Here is a 26,512-nt window from a genome sequence, read left to right on the forward strand (position 1 = left end):
TTGGTTTTTTGAGACAGGGTTTCTCTGTACCCTTGGCTGTCCTGGACTCACTTTGTAGACCAGGCTGGCCTCGAACTCACAGCGATCCGCCGGCCTCTGCCTCCTGAGTGCTGGGATTAAAGGCGTGCGCCATCACACCCGGTGATAAATAAAGTTTTATTGGCACAAGACCCACACATTCATTCATTGACCAGGTGTCCATGGCTGCAAAAAAGTCTGTGCTGACCAAGCCACTGGCCTTTAGTCCCACAGACCTGAGCCACATGACCCCTTGCCTGGGTATAAATAACGATTTATTGCTGTGTGACCCCCTACACATCCATCATTTATTCTTCCAATATGGCCAAATAGATTATCTATTCTAAAAAGCTGGAAATGTTTATGGTCTAGCCCAGAGGCTCTCAGCTGTCCCATCTGCTACTGTCATGAATGATCAGGTAAGCATCTGATACACAGGAGATTTAGTCTGCAGCCCAAGGGGGTCGCGACCCACAGGTTGAGAACCCCTGCTCCTAGCCCTTCGTGGAAAAGTTTGTCAAAATGAATCAGGAGGCGTGGTGGCGCACGCCTTTAATCCCAGCCCTCGGGAGGCAGAGGCAGGTGGATCGTTGTGAGTTCGAGGCCAGCCTGGTCTACTAAGTGAGTCCAGGACAGCCAGGGCTACACAGAGAAACCCTGTCTCGAAAAACCAAAATAAATAAATAAAAATAAAAAAGAAAGAAAGAAAGAAAAAGAAAATTCCTGTGATAGCAGGATGTGGAGCACACCTTCCAGTCAGCACTCGGGAGGCCGAGGCAGGAGGATCTCTATGAGTTCCAGGACACCCAGAGCTACAGAGCGAGACCCTGTCTCGAAGAAAAAAAACACAAAACTTCCTGTGGACTCTGCTGGCTGTCTCCAGAAAGAGAGAGAGGGGGGCAGCACCTGCTGGCCCCCCTGCATGACCAGCCACCAGGTGGCATTCTGAGCTCTCTTTCCCGGCAGCCACCAAGCCCGACATCTTGCAGAAGGCATCCGTGGGGATCATAGAACAGAAGATGTGCGGTGCCCTGTACAACTTTTCCCTCACCGACCGCATGCTCTGCGCCGGCTTCCTGGAGGGCAGGGTCGACTCCTGCCAGGTGGGTGTTGCAGGGACGCCCCAAGATTCCACTCAGGTTCAGTGGTGAACACTCGCCTAGCAAGTGTGAGCCTCTGGCTTCTATCCCAGTACTGAAAAAGGAAAAATAAGAAAGATTGATGATGGCTGGGTGGTGGAGGCGCACGCCTTTAATCCCAGCACTTGGGAAGCAGAGGCAGGTGGAGCTCTGTGAGTTCGAGGCCAGCCTGGTCTACAGAGCGAGTTCCAGGACAGCCAAGGATACACAAAGAGACCCTGTCTCCGGTGGGGCGAATTTGTTGAAGGCTCAGAAACGGCAAGGATCTAAATCCAAGGCCGCACAGCCAAGCATGAATGTGAAGTCTGATGTGCAATGGGAGCAGCCCCTTTCTGTTCCTCAGACGGGCTTCCTAAAAAGGGCTATTGGTGTCCTTCTCCTGCAGGGTGACTCTGGTGGCCCCCTGGCATGTGAGGAGACACCTGGTGTCTTTTACCTGGCTGGTATCGTGAGCTGGGGCATTGGCTGTGCCCAGGCTAAGAAGCCGGGTGTCTATGCACGCATCACACGCCTCAAGGACTGGATCCTGAAGGCCATGTCCTCAGGACCTGGCTCCACACCTCACCCGCACACTTCCAGCACACGGCTTATTCCTAGCCGGCCCCCCAGAACCCCAGCTGCTGGCCCCATTGTCCAAGAGGCCACAACCGGCAGACCTGCTACCCCCAGGGCCACCAGCAGGGTGACCACTAGACCACTCAACACGACGCTATCTGCCAAGAGTACCACCACCAGGGGACAGACACCAGCGGCGAATGCCCCGGACACCGCCGTACACGCCCAGCTGCCAGGTAGCGTGACACATGACACATGGTGTGATGCAGGTGGGTCCCTGTCACAGCTGGGCTTAGACTTGATGGCATTGTTGAAGACATTCTGTCCCACAACTGGAGTCAGTCTCAAGGTCCTGTGCCTCCTCCTGCCCGGCCTACACACACATAAACACACACACACACACCATGTGTGCCTGTGCACTGCCATCTTCTACCCACTTATTTGTGTGTGCACTCGTGTGTGCACGCAGAGGCCGGAGGAGCCATCCTCTGTCACACTCCAAAATGCTCCTCTGAGCCCCGGCACATCACTGTACCAGGAAACTGTGAGCTTCGGTGGAAGTTGGCGAGTCCCAGCCATCTTCCTGTCCCTCCGAGCTGGGGTCAGAGGCTTGTGCACGACTGTGCTCACTCTCCAGCTCCTGTGCCTTGCTCACTCTTGCTTGTCATGGCCCATGCCAGCCTAGAACCCGCCCAGGCGCTGAGGCTAACCTTGAACTCCTGCTGCTGAGATGGCAGCTTGTGCCGGCAGGCCAGGCTGTTCCTCTCTGTGTGTCTTTTCGATTTATTGGCACTGGGGGCAGACCCCAGGGCCTGGGCTGGGCTGCTGGTACTCCCCTGCTGAGCCACACCCCCCAGGGCATGGGTCCCTGGAGCTCTGTGAACTTGCCTGCAGCTGGGGACTGGGATTTCTTTTCCACGTGTGGCAGCACTCTGCTGAGAAAGGACCGCCAGCCCAGGGCATCGCCACGGCCAGAGCTGCTGCATTCCTGCCCTGCTGCTAGAGCTGGGGGCCACAGCAGGGTTACGTCACCAGCTTGTGTCCTGAGAATCTCTACAACTCCTCACTCATGGTGGGTGGTGGGACACGAATCCCAGCACTCTTGGGGGAGGCAGAGGCAGGTGGAACTTTGTGAGTTCGAGGCCAGCCTGGTCTACAGGGCAAGTTCCAGGACAGCCAGCGCTGCAGGCTGGGCCTCATGGTAAATACCTGTCATCTCAGGTACTTGACAGGAGCATCACAAACCCAGGGCCATCCTGGACCAGGATGGGCTTGAAAGGCTAGTGTGACCAATTTAGTGAGACTGACTCCAATCAGCAAACAATAAGGATAAAGGCATGGATCAGGGGTGGAGCCCCCGCCTAGAATCCCCCAGTGAGGGGCATGGGGCGTAGTCAGGAGTGGAGCCCCACCTAGAATCCCCCAGTGGGTGGCCAGGGGCGTGGTCAGTGTGGAGCCCCGCCTTAGAATACCCCTGGGAGGTGCGGGGGCGTGTCAGGGTGGGGCCCCGCCTTAGAATCCCCCTGGGAGGGGCTGGGGGCGTGGTCAGGGTAACTGATGATGGAGATTATCCAGGAGTGTTTATTTTTTATCTTTATATTTTGGTTTTTCGAGACAGGGTTTCTCTGTGTATCCCTGGCTGTCCTGGACTCGCTTTGTAGACCAGGCTGGCCTCGAACTCACAGGGATCCACCTGCCTCTGCTTCCCAAGTGCTGGGATTAAAGACGTGCGCCACCACACCTGGCCCACCCCCACATTCTTTACAAAATCTGGGGAAGTAGACAGTCTGGGGAGGTGGGGACAACACGTCTGGTGTGGTCGGGCCTCGGCACCCCTGGAGCATCTGTGGGTGGCATGAGCAGAGGAGCAGTGTCCCCTTCCTCGTGTCCCTCAGATAGACAGGCTCTCAGCAGGAGAGCAGGTGAGGGGGTCCTGTTTGTTCTGCCTCCTATTCCCCTGCAAGTGACCCCCCCTCCACGTCCATGCACCCCAGCTGTGATTCCCCATTGTGGGGACGCTGGCCAAGGGTTGGTTCCCGAAGGTCTTAGCTAGCCCTTTCTATCATTACTGATGGGGTGCTGCTCCTAACACCACTGTGACATCTCGGTTCTTAGTACTGGGCAGGCAAGATGTTCCTCCAGTTGAAGGCACGTGGAGGGCGGTGTTGGGTGGCAGTGCCACAGAGCAGATGGGATCAGGGCCACCTGCGAAGGCAGTGGGCTGTTAGGATCACAGCAAGGCCTTTACCGGAAGCCCTGGTGAAAGATGAGGTTCTACCACCTCTTGAATTGGGGAACAGCATTGCTAGGGTGACTCCCCACTGAGAGTCCCAGGCCAAGCAACTGAGCACTGGCCTCCCCTGGTCTGGCTTGCTTTCCGCTCAATCTGACCTTGACCCTGGTCATTGCAGCAGGAGACCCAGGGAGTCCCCAAGGTGGGACTCCAGCTCCTGGGGCCCGGCCACGCTGGGTGGCAAGGCATAAACGGGGACTCAGACGTTGCTCTTCAGCACTCCCAGCTCCTCAGATGGGGCGGAGGAAAACCTTTCCCTGGCCTCCTATTGTATTGGTTGAGGCTGGGCCAGGAAAGGACACCCCACCTGACACGGAGGCCAGTGGCTGGGAAAGAGGACCCAACTTGGGGAACACGAAGCCACCCTCTGCCCCTCCCACAGAACTCTGGGGACAGCCCTGTGCTGGATCCATTGAGAGGCCAGTCTGTGGGTGCAGGGAGAGCTGCGGCAGGGTGCTTGCTGGGTTGGGGCCCCAGTCCCCGGGTGTGTAGGAGGAAGACCCTCCGCCCCTGCCCTCACCGCACCTGCTCTCTTGCAGACTGCGGTCTGGCGCCCCCGGGGGCCCTGACCCGGATCGTGGGCGGCAGCGCGGCCACGCGTGGGGAATGGCCCTGGCAAGTGAGCCTGTGGCTGCGGCGCAAGGAGCACCGCTGCGGGGCCGTACTGGTGGCCGAGAGGTGGCTTTTGTCTGCAGCGCACTGCTTCGACATGTGAGTCCCGCCCCGGCACGGGGCTCCACCTGCCCTTCCCAGCCCACCTCAACGCCGCGGAACAGAAAGCACCGTCCCTCCAGGGCAGGTTGACGGACACGGAGGGCTCCTTAAGGGACCCCTAACATGAGCTCATGTGCCTGTTTGGGCAAAAGGTGACAGGGACAGACGGTTGGTCCCATGCTGTGTCTGAATGGCTGCAGCTGGCGGTGGCCCCTCAGCCTTGTGGTTGGTTGGACTGCAGGGTGTGTATGCGTGTGTGCCCATTTCCAGTATGTGACCTAGAGGAATCAAGAAGGGTCTCGGGTCTCCAGAGGGTGTGTGGGGCAGCCTTGGGGACCATCTTCAGCTCTGCATAAGGTGCTGGCGGTGTCCCTCAGAGGGACACTCCTTTTCGCGGCTGGGTGCGCCTGAGTTGGGTAGGGGGCAGAACCTCCCATTTCCATTGGGACGGTGTCTCGAGCAGGCATAGGGCGGTGACACTGCCCACGCGCATCGCGCCCTGCAGCTATGGGGACCCCATGCAGTGGGCGGCTTTCCTGGGCACCCCGTTTCTGAGTGGCGCCGAGGGCCAGTTGGAGCGCGTGGCGCGCATCTACCGCCACCCGTTCTACAACATCTACACGCTGGACTACGACGTGGCCCTGCTGGAGCTGGCGGGGCCTGTGCGCCGCAGCCGCCTGGTGAGACCCATCTGTTTGCCGGGGCCCGCACGGCCCCCGGACGGCGCGCGCTGCGTCATCACCGGCTGGGGCTCGCTGCGAGAGGGAGGTAGGCGCGTTGTGTGTCGAGGGGCACGTGGGGGAGCGCCGGGGGTTCTCTCCACCCACACCCACTCCCCGAACCCCCCGCAGGCTCCATGGCGCGGCAGCTGCAGAAGGCAGCGGTGCGCGTTCTCAGCGAGCAGGCCTGCCGCCGCTTCTACCCTGTGCAGATCAGCAGCCGCATGCTTTGCGCGGGCTTCCCGCAGGGGGGCGTGGACAGCTGCTCGGTGAGTGAGGCGGAGACCGGGGTCCCCTCGGTAGCCCAGGCTGCCCTGAGGCCCTGCACCACCAGTCTTTTGAGGCAGGTAGTCCCAGGAATCCTCCTGTTGTGTCCTGAGCGCTGGCGGCACACCTGGCTTTTCATCTGGGTTCTGGGGTTTAACTCGGGGCCTCACGCTTGTGCAGCAAGCACCTCCCGACTGAGCCTGCCAGTCTCCCCGACCCTACCTTCTGACTCTGGGGACATCATTCGTGACAACTGCTAGCTCAGATTAGTTTCCCAGCCGCACATCCTGCTGGAGGGTCCAGGCAGGACTCCTGAGTTTGAGGCCAGCTGGGGATGACGGAGAACTCCTGTCCCAGGTACAGGGAGGTCACTCACTGTATAAACGTGAGGCCTTGAGCTGAGACCACCCTCCCCCCCCCCCGCCCCCGCCATGGTCACAGGCTGTGTGCACGTGTAACCCCATTCTGTGCGGCGGGAAGATAGGAAGGCTAGGACTTGCCTACCACCTACCTCCGGGTTCACTCACAGAGACTCCGTGTAAAGGGAGTAGCTTGGAAAGCATTAAGAGATGAGCACCCCACACCCCATGCTGGCCTTCCCGTGCACAGCACCGCACACGCGTGACTACCCTGGGCCTGGGGGCAAGGACCTGGCAGGAGACACGGGAGAGAAGCCATGCCTGGTCCCAAGCACTGCTGGCCTGACAGCACTCTCTCCTTCAGGGCGACGCAGGGGGACCCCTGGCCTGCAGGGAGCCATCTGGCCAGTGGGTGCTAACTGGGGTCACCAGCTGGGGCTACGGCTGTGGCAGGCCCCACTTCCCGGGTGTCTACACTCGCGTGTCTGCTGTGCTTGGATGGATAGGCCAGAACATCCAGGAATGACCGCTGTGTGGCCGGGGACCCAGGCCTGGACTACAAACACAGTTGCTGGCTACCCAACCCAGGAAGGGGAGTGGGTGGCGGGAAGCTTGGGGGTCCCATGGAACCTAGCCGTGACTGACTGTATATGTTGTTCCAATAAACAGAGTCTCTTCTGGAAGCTCTGGTTCAGTGCCTGTTTTTGTTTTTCGAGACAGGGTTTCTCTGTGTAGCCTTGGCTGTCCTGGACCCGTTTTATAGACCAGGCTGGCCTTTAACTCAGAAATCCACCTGCCTCTGCCTCGGCTGGCACTACCACGCCTGGCTCAATGTCTGGTTTTGTGGGACAGGGTCTCGATAACAAATCTGATCCTCCTGCTTCCACCCCCACGTGCTGGGAACAGGCACGGACCACGTTTGGTTCGTTCATAGTTGAGGATGACGCTTCACACAGAGCCATGTTGTTTATCGTAGGTCTCCCAACAGGGTCGATGAGCACCGGGAGCTCTGAGAACCAGCAGTCCACTGACACCAAGGGGAAAGAGACCCCGGGAGGCTGGGGACAACTCTGGGGAAGGACCCCAGGCAGTGAGATAACACGCCGCCTTTTTGGCCCCAGCAGCCATTTATTGGCCAGCCCTCATGAGGTCACAGCTCAGGTGGGGTCGGCCAGATCCCCCGAGCTCAAACTGCTCCTCGGAGCTGTGCACAGCAGCCCGGGGAGGGGGAAAGGCCACCATGCTGCCAGACTTCGGGCCGCTGCTCAGGAGCGGCCCTTGCTGGTGGGGAAACAGTTCCGACCGTGACCGTGGACACGGCGTGCAGAGGTCCAGATCCCGTCACATGTTGGCTCGTTCCCGCTGCAGCCGAGAGTTGTAGGCGCGGGACACGGTATTCCAAGCGTCCATGTATCGGTCCATGCACATGGCGATGCATTTCTGCAGGGCGTGGAAGGGACTCCCGGCTGAGTTAGGGTCTCAAGACCCCGGACCACTCACTAAGGCTGCCACCCCGCCCCCCACCCCGCGCACGCGCAAAACTCACCAGGCCGCGCACGCACGTCCCTTAGTCCTAGCAGCTCGTGACCCCTCGGCCCTCACTATCCTCGGGTTGCCCCCGGGAGCCTCACCTGCTCAGAGTTATCCAAGGAGCCCCCCGGCTTCCCGATGCACTTCCGGAAGCACTTGTCGGTCATCCTCTGTGGACACATGCGAGGCCTCAGCGGGGGCTCACCCAGGGAACCCCGCCACCTACCCCGGCGCGCCCCGCACCTGCAGCAGCTCCTGCGCGTTGGCCACGGCGATCTGCACTTTCACCTGCTCCATAATGGCCCCCGGGTCTAGCTTCCCGCCACCCGCGCCGCCGAAATCCGAGCCGAAGCCGCTGTCCATGGCTGCGCACTCACCCGGGCCGCGGCAGCGCGCGCGGACCCGAAGGCACCGGAAGCCGGAGAACCACGGGAAAAGGAGGCCGCGTCGGCTCCCACAAGGCTGCGCGCGTCGCCACCAGCCTGACGGAAAGCTGTGGCCCCGGCCACCATGGAAACAAATCAAACTACATCTCCCACAAGCCTGTGCGCGCCATGACACGTGATCGCCTGTGGCGCTATGGGAAACGCCATTCTACGGCTCCCACAAGGCTGTGCGTGCCGCCCCTAGGTAGAACTTGGAACCTGTCCTTGGTGGTATCCAGGGAAACGGAAACTCGAACCACAACTCCCACAAGGCCCTGCACTTCCCGCATGCGCCCAGGCAAGGGACATTCGGCCCCGTGCCTTCCCACCGCGCACGCGTATGAGGCGTCCACGCGCCCGCTGTACTGTCGGGGACAGAGGATCAATTAAAATCAAGGTTGTTAGCCGGACGTGGAGGTGCACGTCTTTAATCCCAGCAGCTGGAAGGCAGAAGCAGGCGGATCGCTCCGAGTTTGAGGTCGCCTGGTCAGCAGAGTGAGTCTGGGAGCCGGGCGTAGTTGGCACGCCCCTTTAATCCCAGCAGAGGCAGGTGGATCACTGTGAGTTCGAGGCCAGCCTGGTCTACAGATCGAGTCTAGGGCAGCCAAGGCTACACAGAGAGAGACCCTGTCTCGAAAAAACAAAAAATAAATAAATAAAATCAAACCGTTTATTTGAGCGTAAAAAAGTTTCCAGTCGTAAAATGTATATTACATAGGAGGAAAAGAAAAGGCAGAACACACATTTGGCATGCATCTTAGAAAAGAAACAGAACCTATAGAGCTGAGCGTTGCACGCAGCGCAGGCTGCTCCCCAGCCGCAGTGCCACTCCTTGGCCCACCTCGCCTGGCCCAGGGCCACAAAGACACAGGGAAGCCAGCTCCAGTGCTGGTGCTCTGGAGGGCTGCGCCCTGTGGGCAGGGCAGGTGGGCTGTGTAGTGACTGCAGCAGCCCGAGCATCCAGGACCCAACACCTGTTACTTGAAGAAAACGGCAGCATCTAGAAGCAGGAGGCGGCTGGTGGGTCGGTGGCAGTGGTGGCATTCCGTGGCCTTACGGGAACTGGGCCTGAGCTGCTCCTCCCACCAGCTGTGACAGGAGGCAGACAGCACTCTCCTTGGCTCAGTAAAGGAAGCTGTCACAGGTAACCCCCAACTCGTGGCAGCTCCGGGCCTGAACCGCCGCCCCCCCAGAGCGGAGTCCCAGTGAGCGGCGTTACTGATGTAAAAAAATAAATATTCGTTAAAAAAATACCGTGTCTGTGGCAGGGAAGTGAAGGTGTCAGGTGCGAGCTGGCGGGCACCTGGAACTTGCGAAGGACTCGTCCAGGCTAAGCCATCAGGGTGGGGTACAGAGGGGCAGCGCAGTGTGTATACACCCGGGGCCACAGCAGAGCTGGCCTGGCTACACACCGTGAGTAGTCACTGGCTGGGAACCCGCAGCCTTTGCTCCTGAGGGTAGACTGACAATCTTAGGATGGGAGGAGTCATCCCATGTGAGAGATTCCTCCTTCTTGGTCCTCAGCTTTAGAAGGGACTAGAACATTCTAGAATCTGGACCCAGAGAAGTCCTTGGCTACCTTGAGGCTGGGGGCTATCACAGACCCTTCAAGCTCAGGGCACAAAGCTGGCACCTCAGGGGGCTCAGATGTTCCCTCTGTGCCCATAGCCCAAGGAGTGGAGGATCTGACCTGTGTCTGAAGAGCCACCGAGTCCTGACAGGCTAGTGATTCCCCACTGCCCTCTTTCTGAATTTCACTTGATTTACTTCAAATCTAGATTCTGAACATGATTTGATTTTAAAAGCTTCAAAGAAAACCCAACTATTACATCACCACAGCTTCATGCTAGTTCACCCCGAGGCAGCAGCCACGCCCCCGTCCCTTCCAGATCTAGGCCCAAGTCCCTCAGCCCGCAGGGTCCTGGCCTAGACCTCTACTACGAACATCAGCACAGGGGCAGTGGGGAGGGTGAGGCCTGTGTGTGGAGCCACCCACATTCTCACGCTTGCTCAACAGTCATCAAGGGAGGTACCAAGGACTAGTGAGAGCGGACCATAAAAAAATAGATCTGGGGGCTCTGGGGGCCATGGTGAGTGTGGGCATGTTTCACATCAGCCGGCAGCCCCTCGAGGTGGTCCTCGGGTCCCCCTGCAAGGAACGAGGGAGCATGGAGTTAGGCAGACTGCTCCCAACAGGTACAGAGGCCCCACAGCCTTCTGTTCAGCCTCAGCCCAGACTGAGGCATTGAGTCTGTCTTCCCACACAAGGCTCAACGGGAGAGGGTGTCCTGGCTGAAGGGTCAGGAAGCGTGGCGCTGAGGTCTGCGGTGCCACAGAACCCATGCAGTGACCTGAGTCACCTGAGGCAGGACTGCGGGACCGGTACCCAAAGCCCCACTATGTGAGACAGTGCACACTCTACCTGCTGGTGGAAAAGGTCCTCCTCGCCAAATTCCGCCTCTTCTTCCTCCTCCTCCTCCTCCCCGTTCTCCGTCCCTTGAATGGATGACTGCTTCACGGCCTGCACGGCCATCTCCTACACAACAAAGGTCACCAGTCTACTTGACACCCCAATGCTGGTGGCTGCATCCCACCTGAGGCCACCCCCAGGGTCCAGGACCCAGTCGCCTGCGGTGTGCGCCTACCTCTCCATCTGCATTGACCAGGACAGTACGGAAGCTCTCCCCGGAGCCCCAGCTGCTCTGGCTCTTCCACACAAGGGTTGATGGGGGGCTGTGGCCAACCCCTGCGCCAGCTGCCCACACCTGAGAACCAAAGATGGCCCCTGTCAGACACCTCAGGGCCTGGGCCAGGCAATGGCTGCCCACCACGAGGCCCTTCAGTGAGCTCGTCAAAGCAGGACCACCCCCGGATGTAGAGGAAGAGACAGGTTCACCGTGGTCCCTTAGCTCTCTGCTGGAGAGCCATGTTGGAATTCAAGGGCCTCAGGGATCAGACACCCCCACTCAAAACTGTGAAGTGCCAGACCTCAGACATGGGGTACCCTGAGGGGTGCGGCAACTGCACACATAGCTCAGAGGACACTGGGCTGCTCTCAGAACATGCTGACCCCACACAGTACCTCCCACCGTGGGAGCAGAGTGTTGGGAGCCTCCCTATCACACACTCCCTGGCACCTACCGTGACCGTTTGGCCGGCCCGCAGGACATACTTGGGCGTGAACTTATAGGCGATGTCCTCGCCGTCCAGGACCTGTCTCTTGATCTTCCAATTCCCCAAAGACTGGTCCTGAAACCCAGACAAGCTCTTGGCCCTCGGCACCAGGACGGGAGCACTGGCCCGTCACCCGGCCCCACACTCACCTTGTCCGAGGCGTTCTTGAGCCTCACGAACCTGCCCTCCAGGTCCACCTCGTCAATGCTCACGACGCTGGTGGCCACGGCCTGCTGGGCCAGGCGGGAGACACTGCTGCGCAAGCTCGGGGTGTCCTCGGTATCCAGCCGACGGCGCTTGCCCCGGCCTCGCCCCACAGACATGCCAATCCCACCGCCGCCGCTGCTCGAGGTCGCCCGAGAGATAGTGACCCGGGATGACGAGCTGGGGGACAGCTTAAGCCTGCGGAAAGGGAGGTGTGAGGGTGGCCATGGAGCCAGCCAAGCCGCCAGAATCCCGGCCACTACTCACACCTTCTGAGCCTTTTCCCCCCCAAGAAGCCTTGACTGTCTGGACTCTGTAGATCAGGCTGGCCCCAAATTTAAGAGATCCGTCTGCCTCTGCCTTCCCAGTGCTGGGATTACAGGCATGCGCCACCAAGCCTTCCCGGCTTTTCTGAGCCTTTTGAAGCTCCGCCCAGGCCTTCTGGCCCCGCCCACTCTCCAGGCTCCACCCACCTCTCTTCTTCGCCCTCCAGCAGCTTGCGGTAGGCGCTGATCTCCATGTCCAGGGCCAGCTTGACATCCAGCAGCTCCTGGTACTCGGCCAGCTGCTGGTGCATGGCGTCGCGCACCTCGGTCATCTCTTGCTCCTTGGCGTCCAGCATCTTGCGGAACTTGTCTCGCTCCACAGCCAGGGCCTCCTCCAGCTCCCGGATGCGGTCCTCTGCAGCGCTGGCCTGCAGAGGGTGTGGCCAGGTCACAGTGTGGCCTCCTAGCCTCAGATGTGAAGGACCAAGGAAGGCTGGAGTGACAGAGGCCCTTTGGGGACAGGGCTGGCTCCCGTCACCTGCTTTTGGAGGCCTGAGAGCTGGTAGCTGAGCGACTCCACGCGCATGCGGGCCTCCTTGAGCTCCTCGCGGGCTGCACTGGCTGCCTTGTCGTTCTGGTCCGAGCTCAGCTTGGCGTTCTCCAGCTAAGGGGAGTCGAGGAGTGTGAGCATCGGGGCAGCGGCAGGGAAGTGGCCACCCGCCCATCTCCTCACCTTCCCTGAGGCTTCACCTTGGCCTGGTAGGTCTGCTCCAGCTCCAGGCGGTACAGCCGCACTTGCTCATCGTGCTGGCTGCGCAGGTCCTCCAGGGCCTGTGCCATCTTGAAGTCATATTCCTGCTGCCGGCTGCTGTCCACCTCCACCAAGTGGCGCTCGTGCCTCCGCCGCGTCTCCCGCACCTCCTAGAGGGGACAAGCCAATGACCCAGCTGTGCCAGGCTGCATCTCCTGGCTACTTGTTCACCAATGATCGATTTGTGGACGGTCCCGCCATGATGGACCCCAGCCTGGGTTATACCCACACTGGAGTATTCTGTAGCCATGATCAGGAGCAAGGCTCTGACACAATGCAGTGCATGGAGGGAGCTGTGTGCTGAGAGAACCAGTCAGGAAAGGCAACCCTGCCCATCACTTGGGAGGCAGAGGCGGTGTAACCTCAAGGCCAGCCTGGGCTCACAGCCAGACGCTGTGTTAAAAAAACTTTTAAGCTGGACATGGTGGCACACCCCTTTAATCCCAGCACTGGGAAGGCAGAGACAGGCGGATAGCTGTGAGTTCGAGGCCAGCCTGGTCTACAAAGTCAGTCTAGGACAGCCAAGGCTACATAGAGAAACTCTGTCTCGAGAGAGGAAAAAAAAAGGGGGGGGGGGCTTTTAAAGGAGGCTCGAGAGATGGCTCAGCCTTTAAGAGCACTGGCTACTCTTCCAAGAGGACCCCGGTTCAATCCCTAGCAGCCACATACAGCTCACAACGACAACTCCTGTTTCAGGGGATCTGACACCTTCACATATTCAGGCAAAACATCAATATACACAAAATAAAAAATATAAATAAATAAAAATGAAAACCTTTCCCAGCACTCAGGAGGCAGAGGCAGGTAGATCGCTGTAAGTTCAAGGCCAGTCTGGTCTACAAAGTGAGTCCAGGACAGCCAAGGCTACACAGAGAAACCCTGTCTCGAAAAACCAACCAACCAACCAAACAAACAAACAAAAACAAAAAACAAGCAAAAAAACCACAAAAAACCTTTTAAAGAGATGGGTGGTGGTGGTGCACGCCTGTAATCCCAGCAGGAGGCAGAGGCAGGTGGATCTCTGTGAATTCGAGGCCAGCCTGGTCTACAGAGCGAGCCAAGACAGCCAGAGCTACACAGAGAGACCGTGTCTCTCAAAAAAAAAAAAGGCTGTTCTTCCCCAAGTCTTAAGAGTTCCAGGCCATCCTGATCTACATGGTGAGTTTCAGACTAGTAAATCCTGCACAGCGAGGTACAACAAAAGGCTTCTAACACTGAGGAGCATACCGTACGGCCGGGAGCCACACACCCAGGTGGCAGCAGAGGGACACTGTGGGGAAAGGAGGAATGGGACCACCTGCTGGGTCTTAGTTTTTCAGTGCAGTGGCCTGCCATAGGCTTGTCAGGACAGAGCACACGCCTTTCTGCAGTCCAGCATAGCTGCTTGGGAGGAAGCTCCTGGCTGCACCCCCTCACCTGCTCCCTTGGCGGGGACCCTAAGGTGGCCAGGAGCCCCCACGGCTCCTTCTGAGGGTGCCTCCACAGTGGTCTTCCCAAGACCCCTCAGGCATTACTTCATGCAAGACTCCCTTTTAGGTCTCGCCACTATCTTCTTCAAAGGGCCAGCTGCCTCTGGGCCGTCCCTCTCAGGCCCCTCTGCAGGCTGAACCTGCCTCAAGGCTCCCTCCACAGGACCGTGGTCTGCGGTGGACCTTCTCCCAGGCCCCTCTCCAGTGCCCCACATGGGTTCTGACTCCCTCATGAGTTTGTGTTCTCAAACAGGACTCCCCCCATGTCCCTTCCCAGAATGCAGTTCTCCCACAGGCTCAGGAATCCCTTTGTGGATTCCTTGCTGAGGTCGGGGCCTTGGGGCTTCCCTCACAGAGCTCTACACTGAAGCTCTCATGGCCTCCTGGTTCAGCCGTCCCTTTCTCTGGCCCTGGCTAGAGCTGCTTGTGGCTGCACAGCTGCACCGCCCTCCTGTTGAAGCGCCTCAGCAGTGCCCACAGGCAGGGGCCTGGCCCAGCCTCACCACGGGACACCCGTGCTGTAATGACACAAAGGGCTCTGTGACAGCTGAGGTCTCTGGGACCTGGTGTGGTAGACCTGTACCTAGGCGTAGTTACTCCCACACCCCAAGGCGCTAGAGGCCTCGATGTTAGAGGGGAGAACCTAAGGTGGGCTGCATAGAGGCCCCCAAAAGCTGGGACCACATCCTCGTCCCCAGCCCTGGGATGGTGACCTTGAGTGGACAGGCTAAGTTAACAAAAGTTCTTTCAGGGCTGGAGAGATGGCTCAGTGGTTAAGAGCACTGGCTGCTCTTCCAGAGGTCCTGAGTTCAATCCCAGCACCCACATGGTGGCTCACAACCGTCTAGAGTGAGATCTGGTGCCCTCTTCTGGTGTTCAGGTGTACATGCAGGCAGAACACTTGTGTATGTAATAAGTAAAAAAAAGAAAAGTTCTTTCAGCTGGGCATGGTGGCACACGCCTTTAATCCCAGCACTCAGGAAGCAGAGGCAGGTGGATCTCTGTGAGCCAGCCTGGTCTACAGAGTGAGTCTGGGGTAGCCAAGGCTACACAGCGAAATCCTGTCTTGAAAACTGCCCCCCAAAAATAAATCCACATATTTATTTTATGTGTGGCTTGGTGGGGGATGATACCACGTGGGCCACAACAGGGCTGTGGACATCAGAGAACAATTTGTGGGAGTCTGTTTTCTCCTACCATGGTTTCCAGGGTGTTGTGAGTCTTGGGGGCATTGTACCTTCACCCACTGAGACATCTTGCCGACCCAACTTAAGTGTTTTGTTTGTTTGTTTTTTGAGACTCGGTTTTTCTGTGTAGCGCTGGCTGTCCTGGAACTCACTCTGTACACCTGCAGACCGGCAGACATCTGCCTCTGCCTCAGACTCAAATATTCTCACGCCCTGTGCTCGTCCCTGTGTGGGTATCAAAGCTTGAGCCACCATACCTGCTTAAGTTAGGAGTTTTTGATATGAGATGCGCAATGACCCAGTTGGCCTGGCAGTGACCAGTGTCAATCCAATCAAGCCACGGGGCTGGCGAGATGGCTCATCACGCAAAGGTGCCTGTCTACCACGGGCTCTCCTCCCTCCCCCAGAAGAAATGACTAAATATAAAAACAAAGAGGAACAGAGAGAGACTGGGTAAGAGGCCACAGGGGGACAGGGACAAACATGAAGTGTACGCCCCAGGCTGCTGATACGAGGAGGTGGCCGGGTCCCTGTGAAAGCCGGTCCCCGGGGACAGGGACGGTGTCCGTCGGCCCCACACGCTCACCTCCTCAAACACACTCTTGCTGAAACCCAGCTCCTCCTGCAGGCTCTGGCATCGGTTCTCCAGGTCCACGCGCATCAGCGTCTCCTTCTCCAACTGCTTCTTAGCCACAGCGTGACCATCTTCTGCCTGGGAGACACAGGGCAGCGAGCTGAGGTGAGGCCACCCCGGCCTCTCCATGTCACTGGGGAGCCAGCACCCCAGCAGCCATCAGACCCACCTTCGCCAGCTGTGCTCGGAGCTCGGCCACATCATTCTCCAGGGCATGTTTGTCACTGAGGGCCGCCGCCAGCTCGGCCTCACTCCGGTGGAAGAGGGATTCCAGGTCCCTCACCCGGCCCTGGGCCACCGTGAGCTCACCTTCACGCTTCTTGGCACTGAAAGGAAGGTGAGTGGTCAGAAGGCTCCAGGGAGGCCAAGAGCAAAGTCCCTGTGGTTCCTGTCAGCCACTGCAGGCTGCCTGCTGTCCCAGCACCGGGGAAACTGAGACGAAGTTTGAGACCAGCCTGGTCTACGAAGTGAGGCCCTATTTTAAAAACAGCAAGACTAGCAATCTCAAACCAAACCCAACCAAAGTGCACGACCCTGGAACAAACGACACCGGTTGTCTGTCTTGTTTGTTGGGGGTCCACTCCCTTCGCAGCTGTCCACAGAAGCTCAGCTCCCAAAAGCCAACTCTGGGTGGGGCTGCCCAGCTGCAGAGCACTGACTGCAAGTCATTAAAATCACAAAGGAAAGCACGCTTTCCTGTCGCTCAGTACAGCCAAGATGGCGGAGGCAGGCATTTAAACGAGCAGGTATTAGAGAATAGATTTTGGCCGCTTTTGCAATATTTTGGGGTTTTCCCTTTTGTGAGACGGGATACCCGAGCCCAGGTTGGCCTCACACTTGCAGCAGTTTTGCTGCCTCGGCTTTCCCAGGGTCAGCTGGTGATGGGTGGTACCCACAGCTAAGCAACCATGGCTTTTGGGGACACCAGCTTGCTCCCTACTGTGCCTGCCTGAGTGTGGGTGTGGGGCACAGGAGGACCCGAAGCTGACAGAGCGCACAGCTGGGACATGGGACAGGCAGTGAGGACCAATGCGGCCCGAGGAGATGTGTGGAGGCAGGGCCACAGGCCAGCACTGCAAAAGCCCTGGGTGCGGCACGGCAGAGAGGCCAGGAAAGATGACCGGGACCCAGGGAATTCCTAATAGACCTCAAAGGCCAAGGTTCCACGGGATGCTGTGGTCAACATGGGCCTGGGTGCCCGGCTCCTGAGATGCCTTGTGGGGTGTACCGAGCCCCACAGGACTGTGCAGGAGCACTTGAGCTACTTACTCAGCAGGGACACCAACTACCCAAGGCCATCGCTGTTCCTTTCACCAGAAGAAGGTGAGCCGCCAGATGAGGGGGAAGCCAGGCTCATTATTCAATGCTGTGAACAGAAAGGTCAAGGCCGCCCTTGGCTATATAGGGAGGTGGAGGCCAATAAACCAAGGTGCACGCTGTGGAATGAGAAACTGTACTTGAGGGGGGCGGGGGGAGTGGAGGCGCTGTGGACAGACGCCGGCAGGGATCTCCTGCTAAGGGTTGGCACAGCAGTGCTGGCTGCCTTGTCATCTTTGATGTGGCCTATTGCCTGTGGATGCCCTCGGGCCGCAACACACCAACTTATTAAGCCAGCAACACATGCTGGGGTAGACAGCCTGGTGGCCATCTCGGCACCTGCCACCAGAGAAACAGGTAGGTCACCTCTCAGAGGCCAGGCCTGTGTTCCCTGGCTTGGGGCCACCACGAAGGCCAAATGGCCAGTGTGAGCAGGGCATCCTGCTGTGGGCACAACTGGCTCAGATCTGGAAGCGATCCTTTTGAGGGAGGGGTGTCCCAGGATGGTCCCACCAGCAGTGGGCACTTTGGGGACAGAGCCGAGTCTGGGCTCTGAAGGGAGGAGTCGGGGGAACTTCTCACCCTCCTCTGCTCTGAGGACGGCAATGGCTCTAGCAGACGCAGGACCTGAATTTTATATTCAGTACCAGCCAGGGCGGGTGTCTAGCCAGCCACTCTGCCACTGTCCTGGGTGGACCTCCAGCCCCTGATGCACAGTGACAGGACCTTCCAGGAGTGTGATGAGGGACACACTTGTGACCCCAAGGCACAGTATAGGAGGCTAAGGGGGCGGTCTGTCTGTAAAGGCACACTGCCTCAGAGAGCTCTCACTGCTGGCCTGACGTACCCGTGCTCTGACCGAGCATGTGCACGCAGCACATGGTGGACTTAGGACGACATTTCAACCCCACAGTCATCCTGTCCCTGACCTCTGGGGGCTCCTAGTCCTCCGGGAGCTGTATACCTGAGATGCCAGGCCTGTGCAGCCGCAGCCACTGATCTTTCTGGTTTTTCCTGATGTGTCTCCTCATGGTCACGTGTGTGCACGCATGAACGCGGAGATCTGAATTCAACACTGGGGTCCTCCCTCAATCGCCTCCCGCTTTCTTGGTGGAGGCAGGTCTCTCACTGAGCCCCAAGCTTGCCACTGTGCTAGTCTATGTAGCCAGCTTAGCCCAAAGAGCCCCTGTACCCCGTCTCCCCAGTGCTAATCTTCACTGGGGGAGGGGGCTGAGGAGCAAGCAATCCTCACACCAAGTAGGATCGGCCCCCAGCCCCACCCGGCCCGACCACCCACCTCTTCCTGGCCTCGTCCACCTCGGCCTGCAGCTTCCCCATTTCAATCTGCAGCCGCGCACGCTCCCGGGCCGTCTCGTCCAGCACCCGCCGGGCGTCAGCCAGCTCCGACTCGTACAAGGCCTTGATGCCACTCACCTGGGGAGACAGGGATGCCCTAAGTCAACCCTAGGTCACCTCCGTGGTCATGACAGAGGACACTGTCGGTCTCTCTGGAAGGACCCACCTTTGTCTTCCACAGCTTAGCGTGCCAGGATAACAAAAGCAGGCCACAGGACCCTCAGGCTTGGCAGGAATGCATAGCCGAGGCTAACCCAGGGGGCAGCACTGGCTCAGAGCTGGATGAATCTCTGCTGTAAGCCATCCCTGCCCTGCAGCCACTGAACCTGTGTCAGCGGACACCCAGCATCACACTGCCCTGTCTAGAACTCCTGGTCTAACGTGTTTTTTCTCTAGAGCCCCAGTGCCACGATGACAGGCACCTGGTGCCAGGCAAACACTCCACCTGCTGAACCCGACCCCACAGCTGGTGTTGATCGTTTCACAATGTGGCCTAGGTGACACCTGAGTTTCGGGGAGCCTTGCTTGGTGCTCTGCAGGGTCACACTGCTGGCCCTAAAATGGCAATTTGGGAACCCCTCTCTGAATCTGCCTGCCTCCCGCCCTTGCATCCCACCCCCTTGGGGATGAGGGTCAGGAGACCTAGGCCCCTCTGGCTGTCCCCAGGGCCACATGGGTGAGAAACAGTCTCGCTGAACTGTATCTGGGTGCACAAAGTCCAGCCACTACATCGGTCACCCCACACTCATGCCTAGCAAAGGGACACTCAAATGCACACGTGCTTTTGGCTGCCACTGTGACGACAGTTTTGCCACCTGCCTCCTGCATGCTCCACCTCGCCTGTCCCTGGCCAGGAGACTCAGGCCGTGAGCCGCTATGAGCTTAATGTGCTTAAAGACACGTGGGGACAGATGGGGAGGCAGCACTTCACACCCAGGGTGGCAGAGAGACAGCAGGCACAGGTGTGGCCGGCAGCTGTGTAACACCTGCACCACAAGTCCTCTGGAGGCAGCCAGGTGCAACAGCAGGACACCCAGCAGAAATGTGCACGACGCACACAGCCACCAGCCCTGACACCAAGGGGACAGCCCAGCATCATCGGTGGATGGTGGGGCTATGCTACCATCCGCCACTGGCTGGAGTTATTACCCAACCCTGAACGTGAGCGAGGCTCTGTCACGACAGTGTGGAGGGACCTGGTGGACACGGTGCTCCGTGAGACCCAGACACAAAGGCCACACGGCATGGGCTCAGGGATGGAAACGTCCGGAAGTGGGGAATCCAGACAGGGAGGTCGGTTGGCTCGAGGGCACTGAGGGCTGGGAGGATGGGGTGATGGCTCACGGGAATGCGCTTTCTTTTGGGTGGTAGAATGTTCTTGACCTGTGTGAGATTAACCAGACCTGGCGCACACTGAACTACAGTACCGCTTTGGAGGTGCATATGCTTAACATACATCTGTGATCAGGCACCCGGTGTCTGTCAGCGCGGAGACTGTGGCTGCCCAGCCCAGGCAGGTGAGGAGAGAGGGAGAGAGGGGAAGAGGGGGGGGGGGGAAAGACAGACAGACAGACAGACAGTCAGCAGACACACACACACACACACACACACACACACACACACACGGAGGGAGCACGTGTGTGCACAAGCGCTGAAGTGGGTAGGGCTCTTACCCCCTTTTACAGACCACACTGAGGCCTGGAACAGGGAAAAGCCTCCTCAGCCCTGGGGCACAATGGGTCAGCCACGGGAATGGTAAGAGAGGTGACACAACATGCATTCACTCCCGGGCTCTGCCACTACCTTCCCTTACCCTAGAAGGAACAGGCAGGACCTGCTGTGGGGAGCATCCTTGTGCTCCACCTCCGACCACACCTCCTGCCCCTCACAGGAGGACACACCCTCACACCCTGCCTGCCAATCGCTCCTCCCAGGATGCTCATTTACCAGGCCTCAGGGTGGAGAGAACACCACAGTGCCTAAGGAGGCTGGGACTGGAGGTTGCCACCACCGGCCACTCGTGACAAAGGAAGACCAGGTAGCGATGGGGAGGTGTGGTAGGGTGCACCTGTCACTCTAGTCCTTCAGAGCCTGGGGCAGGGGGATCAGCTCACGCCCACAGGAGGACTTCCTGCTGGCTCCTGGGAGGGTCCTGGAGCAGAAGGACACTGGGGAACACAGACAAGAGCTTCACACCACGTTCCATTTAGTTCCATTTAGACCATGTGTCCGGGCCAGCCTGGTCTACGGTCAGGCCTGCGGCCCAGCTACAGCTATCGCCTGGGCCCACCTGGCTAGTATTGCTTCTATAGTTTTTGTTTTGTTTTGTTTTTTGAGACAGGGTCTCACTAAGTAGCCCTGACTGGCCTGGGAATTTGCTATGTAGATCTTGCTGGTCTTGAACTCACAGAGCTCCTCTGTCTCCCGAGAGCTGGGGTTCAAAGCGGTTTACACATTTTTTTTTTTGGTTTTTCGAGACAGAGTTTCTCTGTGTAGCCTTGGTTGTCCTGGACTCACTTTGTAGACCAGGCTGGCCTCGAACTCACAGTGATCCGCCTGCCTCTGCCTCCCGAGTGCTGGGATTAAAGGCGTGCGCCACCACGCCCGGCTGGTTTCCACATTTTTAAGTGGCTGGACCAGGGATGGGGACTCTGGGCCTGCCAGCGCTCATCAATAAAGCTTTGTTGGAAAAGTAAAATAAAAAAAAAATATATAGCTTTGTTGGTACACAGACTCAATGTGTGTTGGGCTATCATCTCAGCCATGTAAGTCACAGAGGCAGGCCTGTGGAGCAGAGTACTGGCCCCCTGTGGGGAGGCTGGCAGGCCCCATGAGCCCCGTGGGGGGGGGCGGGGGGAAGGTGGCTTCTGGCAGGGGTTTCTGGAGCACCATAGCAGGGCCTATCCTGAGCAGACATGTGTGTCAACACACATCAGCCAGAGCCTGAGGGTTCAGATGGCCTGAGGTGGCCTTTGCCAGGGTCGCACGTATGCTTGCTGGGAGCTTTGCTCCTCCAGGGCTCCCTGTCCCCCAGGCACACCAGCCTAGCAACAGGACACCAGGGAGGGTAGACGCTACACTCAAGTTTCCCCACTCAAGTTTCCCTGTGGGGAACATTACACCCCAGCCTCCGTGGACACAGGAGCAGCCTCCGTGGACACAGGAGCAGCCTCCGTGGACACAGGTGCAGGCTCCGTGTTGTCCCCCAGCACCTTGAATCTTTCTCCAACCACCACCTCCCTGGACGGCCACCTTAGCCTCCCCTGACCTACCCAGTGCAAGGCCTCACAGACACCAGGTGATGTCACACTCAGCCCCAGTTCTGGACAAGATGGAGTGAAAGGGCAGAGGCAGCACACAGGCAGCCTGAGCAGGGCAGGAGGGCACGGCACCTCCTGTGCCCAGAGCTCAGCCTTGAGCGGCGCCTTCAAAGCCCCTGCCATTCCCCCAGGCCTCAGCTGCTGATTCCTTGTGGCAGGCCACACCATGCCACGACGGGCAACACAGGCCAGGTGCCAGCGCTCTCCCAACCACAGCTGTCCCTACACCTTGCCAAGTTGCCCGCAAGGCGCTGCTGACAGGTGGAGCATGTGCCGTCTGTGTGGTGTCCTTTGTGGCCACTCTTCCCCCCCTCCCTGTACCCCCGGTCACCCCACCAGCTGTCCCCAGACATCTTACAACACTAGATGCTGGAACTAGGCAGGCTGAGGGCGCTGTGCCTGCCACCTGCCCTGCCTCACACTTCAGCCCCAAATCAGCCCTGTGTTCTGCAGGCTTTCAAAGCTGAGAAACAAGGGTGGCCTTTGCAACTGTCACTTGCATGGACAGGTGGCACCCAATACGGCTGGCATTGCACTTGTTCTCAAAGGCCGGAAATTCTAAATGTCTGTGGAACAAAAAGCCAGGCACAGCCGCGCATGCCTGTAATCCCAGCACTCGGGAGGCAGAGGCCCGACGATCTCTGTGAATTCGAGGCCAGGCTGGTCTATGGAGTGAGTTCTAGGACAGCCAGGGTTACACAGAGAAACCCTGTCTTGAAAAACCAAAAATAAATACATCTTTAAAAGCAACAACAAAACTGATTGAGGGAGACACCCAAAGGTGACCTCTGGCCTCCACGTGCACACGCACGTATAAAGCAGCCATCCGGGTCTTAGAATGCTGACTGCTGCCCAGGCAGGTGACGGTGGTAATGGTGGCCATGCTGCTCGACTGCATAGATGGCAAAGCTGAGGCTTCAACAGACTATAAGGTCACAGGAAGAGGCAGTCTGGGGGGGGGGGTGGATTCTATGCGGGGCTCCATCCTGACCACGCCCCAAACCCTCATTGGAGGATTCTAGGCTTGTGTTTTACTCCAACCACGCCCCCTGCCCTCACTGGAGGCCTCTAGGGGGCGTGCCCTTACCTGACCACGCCCTCAGTCCCTTATGGGAGGATTCTGAGGGAGAAAAATCCTGGGGTTCCCTAACTGCAGGAGTTTCACACAGGACAGAGATGCAGGCACCCACAAACACTGCCCATCACCACTTCTCCCAACAGCATTCCTCGTGGTTCGGGCCCTACTTCAGTGCCCAGCTCTGGAAAGAGAGATCACAGGATCCGAGCCCCTGTCCAGGGACAAGATCTGGGTGCTGCTGTCTCCCACTCTGGAGGGCACAGGAGGCCATCCCCCTAGCCCCTAGCAAGGTGGAGTACAAACACCCTTCACATCTCTTTACTGCTGAGGCAACCTCATAGTGTATTCCTCCTTGGCCAGAGGTCCACAGGCCCTCAGAGTCCTGACACCATGCTGTCTTATGCAGTGCCTTCAAACTCCCGATTCCTCAACGCCCCACTCTGTGCCAATCCCCAAGGAGTCACAAAAAGTCATTCCTGGACCCTTCTCTCGTTATCCTTCATCAAGAGCACCCCAAGATGCCCTCGAACCCGGCAGTGGGCGGAGACTGCCCAGCTACTAACATTGGTGATCTCTAGGAAAAGCTCCCTCACTCCTCAAGCCCCCCAGGACAGCCCCCAAAACGCACCTCTCACTTGGATCTGCCAGAACTGCCCCTAATGCACCCTCACTTAGCGGGTCCCCAAAAGTTTGGAACTCCTCTGAAGGATGGTCCCTGACTGACACCTTCTTTTCAGGGTCCCTCATAAAACCCCTGCTTCTCAAGGTGCCCCAAATCTCCTTACATCCTAAAAAAGTATAACCTTGTCTAGAGTGAGGCTGTCCCTCAGGTGTTCCCAGAACCCTCTGCAGCTTACCCCTCACTGAACACCTCAGTGGTTGGGTTTTGCCAGGCTTGGTATCTATCCCTCAGAGAACCCTCAAGGCCCAAAGACCCCCCCCATAACAGCCTCCAGCCAGCACTTACTTCAGGTCCCCAAAGGTCTCATGAGCCCATTATTGAGGGAACTGGCTGTCTTTGCACGTATCTCCAGGATGTCTGAGAATCATACACAGTCTAGTCTATGACTCGGGGTGGGCGGGGCCGTTCCTGCCCATCCGTGTAATATGAAGGGTCCCCCAAGGTCCTTTGAGGCCATCTGGGGAGCATCTCCAAATCTCTTGACCATTATTGGCAGTTTGAGCTCAGTCTACACTTCCCCTTCAGGGACCCCGGGTGAGCGTGGGTTAGCTCCATCCACACCTGGTCCGAGAGTCCTCGGGTGGGTGGAGCTTCGGGGGGCGGGGATTAACTTTGTTTACACATGTCACCTGTCCCTAACGTCCCTCAGGTGGGAAGGGCTTGGACGGCTCGGCACTGCTCCCTAGCTCCCTGCCCACTCCCCCACCCCCCGGGGGCAAGACTTAGTTATCTGCACTAATAACTAGGTGCCTGACGGGCGGGGCCTAGCGGTCGGCACCTGTGGGGGAGGTAGGTGTTTCCGCCTCTTCGCCGTAGGCTGAGCTCAGGGCTCTGCAATTGTCCCGGGGGTCTCCCGAAAGGCGGGGCTCAGGCCTATGCTTTCGTCCTTGGGGTCCCCTGGTGGGCAGAATTTAGCTGTCTGCATCCGCCCGTGGGGTCTGCACCGATCAGGGCTCAGCTTTCTGCCCTGGTCCCCCGGGTGGACAGGGCTCAACCCTATGCACCAGTCCCGGGGGTCTGCACTGGTCCCTGGGGTCCCCCGTGGGCAGGGTTCGGCTCACTGCACCTGTCCCCGGGGTCTGTCTGTCGGCTCCCGAGTCTCCGGTGCCCACCCACGTACCTCGCGCGTGGTCACCTCTTCCTTCTCGGAGACCCGCAGCAGCAGCCGGTCATTCTCCAGCTCGAGCGCGCGGACCCGGTCGATGTAGTGTGCCAGGCGGTCGTTAAGCTCGCGCAGCTCCTCCTTCTCCTGCAGCCGAGACAGGCGCGCGGGCGACAGCGGCGTGGCAGGCCCCGCGCGGGGCGGTGGAGACGCCATGGCGGAGGCGGTGGCGGCGGCGGCGGCGGCGGCGGCAGCGGCGGCGTGCGGATTCCCTCCGCTGCCCGGGTGCGGCGCGCTCATTCAATCCGCGCCGCGGAAGATGGCGCCGCCGCCCGTAGCGCGGGGCGCGCCGGGACTTGTAGTCCGCTCTCTGGCGCGGAGCACGTTGGGAGCGGTAGTCCACCAGGTAGCTTTGCGGGGCATGCCAGGAGATGTAGTTTCCAGCTTTCGCGTAAAAGCTACAAGGGGCAGTCTCCCGGGTTCAATCCCTGGTCGCGGGTGGAGGAAGAGTTTTTTTTTTACTTCCACATGCTTACAGCTGCGTACATGAGCCCACGTGTACACACGTACACACACACACATGAAAAAATTAAATGTAAAAGAAATTAAACAAAAAGATGGCAAGGGTGGGTGAGATGCCTCAGAGGCACCTCACCTGCCAAGCCTGATGATCGAAATTTGATCTCTGAAGCTGGAATTGGTGGCATATGCCTTTAATCCCAGCACTCGGGGAGGCAGAGGCAAGTGGATCTCTGTGAGTTTGAGGCCAACCTGGTCTACAAATCGAGTCCAGGACAGCCAAGCTATGCAGAGAAACCCTGTCTCGAAAAAACCAAAAAGAAAAAGAAAAAAAGAAATTCTATCTCTGGACCCTACACTGCCAGAAGACAACCAGTACACACATGTTATTCCCTTACCTTTATGCTTGTGTGTCCCATGCAGAAACATACAGTAAATAAGTGTCATTAAAAATTTTTTTTCACCACAAAGCAAGCACCCACAACTGTCTTGCCAAGCACTGGGAAAGCTGAGGTAGGAGCACGGTGAGTTTGAGGACAGTACAGCAAATAAATAAGATTACAAATGTGACTCAAAGCATAGAGCGCTTGCCTAACCAGCAGCCCTGGCTTCTATCCCAGCACAGCAGAGCATAAACTGGGTGTGATGGCTCCTTGCTGTCACCCAGCACCAGGGAGTTGGAGGTAAGTGCATCAGGAGTTCAAGGGCAGCCTCGGGGACACAGAGGGGGTGAGGGCAGTCTGCACCACATGAGACTTTGTCTCAGAAAACAAACAAAAAACGGAATGATGTGGCTCCGAGGACAAATACGCTGAGCACACCCGCACACGCTCAAATCCCTGCACCAACATGAAGTCGGACCTGGTAGTGCACCTGCCTATAATATCTTGACAAGGTACCAGACTACGGATCACTTTTCTCTTACCTCCATATAACAGGTACCTGGGAGGGTCAATATTTACGGCTGCGAGAGGGCAGCACCCCAATGCTGTACCCCATCCTTGCCGAATGTCCTTGTCCCCCACCACCGACGTCATAACACCAATCTTCTTCAGGATAGGTGTCCTGGAGGCCGGCGTCAGGACCCTAACCTGTCACTCCATCCGGCTGTCGGGGGTGGGGGGTGGGGGGGCAGTGAGGGGCTGGGGGGCTGGGGTGGGGGTGGGGGATGCAACCCCACACAGCCTTTGAAGCCAGAAAGGCAAGAAAGGCTTGTGGAGCCTTGACATCGCTATCTCCCAAAGCTACTTTGTATCAAAGGATCTGTTACTGTTTTTCATTTTCTTTTTTTTCTTCATTTTTTAAAACATGTATTTATTTATTTATTATGTATACAATGCTCTGCCTGCAGGCCAGAAGAGGGCATTAGATCAC

General features: G+C 58.2%; 3 protein-coding genes across 3 annotated transcripts in view; 1 reads left to right on the forward strand and 2 right to left on the reverse strand.

The window, feature by feature from the left end:
* Positions 1-7,021, forward strand: part of TMPRSS9 (transmembrane serine protease 9) — a 29,562-nt gene extending 22,541 nt beyond the window's left edge. Inside the window, exons 14-19 of the mRNA XM_084795638.1 lie at positions 985-1,121; positions 1,543-1,948; positions 4,545-4,716; positions 5,225-5,487; positions 5,571-5,707; positions 6,429-7,021. Of these exons, the coding sequence (XP_084651764.1) occupies positions 985-1,121; positions 1,543-1,948; positions 4,545-4,716; positions 5,225-5,487; positions 5,571-5,707; positions 6,429-6,590 (1,277 nt within the window). The 3' untranslated portion in view covers positions 6,591-7,021. The remainder of the gene's footprint in view (positions 1-984; positions 1,122-1,542; positions 1,949-4,544; positions 4,717-5,224; positions 5,488-5,570; positions 5,708-6,428) is intronic.
* A 149-nt stretch (positions 7,022-7,170) lies between these two features.
* TIMM13 (translocase of inner mitochondrial membrane 13) lies at positions 7,171-8,093 on the reverse strand. The gene is made up of 3 exons (XM_084795637.1): positions 7,838-8,093; positions 7,696-7,764; positions 7,171-7,504 (listed from the first exon to the last, which is right to left on the reverse strand). The coding sequence occupies exons 1-3, from the start codon at positions 7,955-7,957 to the stop codon at positions 7,406-7,408; spliced, it is 288 nt and encodes a 95-aa protein (XP_084651763.1). The 5' UTR covers positions 7,958-8,093; the 3' UTR covers positions 7,171-7,405.
* Positions 8,094-8,675: 582 nt separating this feature from the next.
* LMNB2 (lamin B2) lies at positions 8,676-24,958 on the reverse strand. The gene is made up of 12 exons (XM_084795636.1): positions 24,638-24,958; positions 18,379-18,515; positions 15,934-16,090; positions 15,717-15,842; positions 12,414-12,584; positions 12,202-12,327; positions 11,871-12,091; positions 11,343-11,595; positions 11,161-11,268; positions 10,665-10,784; positions 10,442-10,555; positions 8,676-10,168 (listed from the first exon to the last, which is right to left on the reverse strand). The coding sequence occupies exons 1-12, from the start codon at positions 24,917-24,919 to the stop codon at positions 10,127-10,129; spliced, it is 1,857 nt and encodes a 618-aa protein (XP_084651762.1). The 5' UTR covers positions 24,920-24,958; the 3' UTR covers positions 8,676-10,126.
* Between the last annotated feature and the right edge of the window lie 1,554 nt (positions 24,959-26,512).

This window comes from Acomys minous, assembly GCF_964271855.1.
Source record: "Acomys minous genome assembly, chromosome: 9".
In the NCBI taxonomy this organism is placed as follows: Eukaryota; Metazoa; Chordata; class Mammalia; order Rodentia; family Muridae; genus Acomys; species Acomys minous.

Coding starts and splice junctions, on each gene's coding strand:
- TIMM13 (XM_084795637.1), bottom strand. CDS start 7,957: ATGGACAGCGGCTTCGGCTCGGATTTCGGCGGCGCGGGTGGCGGGAAG. Junction 7,765..7,837: donor ACGCGCAGGAGCTGCTGCAG/GTGCGGGGCGCG, acceptor ATGTGTCCACAG/AGGATGACCGACAAGTGCTT. Junction 7,505..7,695: donor CCTTGGATAACTCTGAGCAG/GTGAGGCTCCCG, acceptor CACGCCCTGCAG/AAATGCATCGCCATGTGCAT.
- LMNB2 (XM_084795636.1), bottom strand. CDS start 24,919: ATGAGCGCGCCGCACCCGGGCAGCGGAGGGAATCCGCACGCCGCCGCT. Junction 12,328..12,413: donor AGCAGACCTACCAGGCCAAG/GTGAAGCCTCAG, acceptor GACTCCCCTTAG/CTGGAGAACGCCAAGCTGAG. Junction 11,269..11,342: donor TCAAGAACGCCTCGGACAAG/GTGAGTGTGGGG, acceptor TCTGGGTTTCAG/GACCAGTCTTTGGGGAATTG.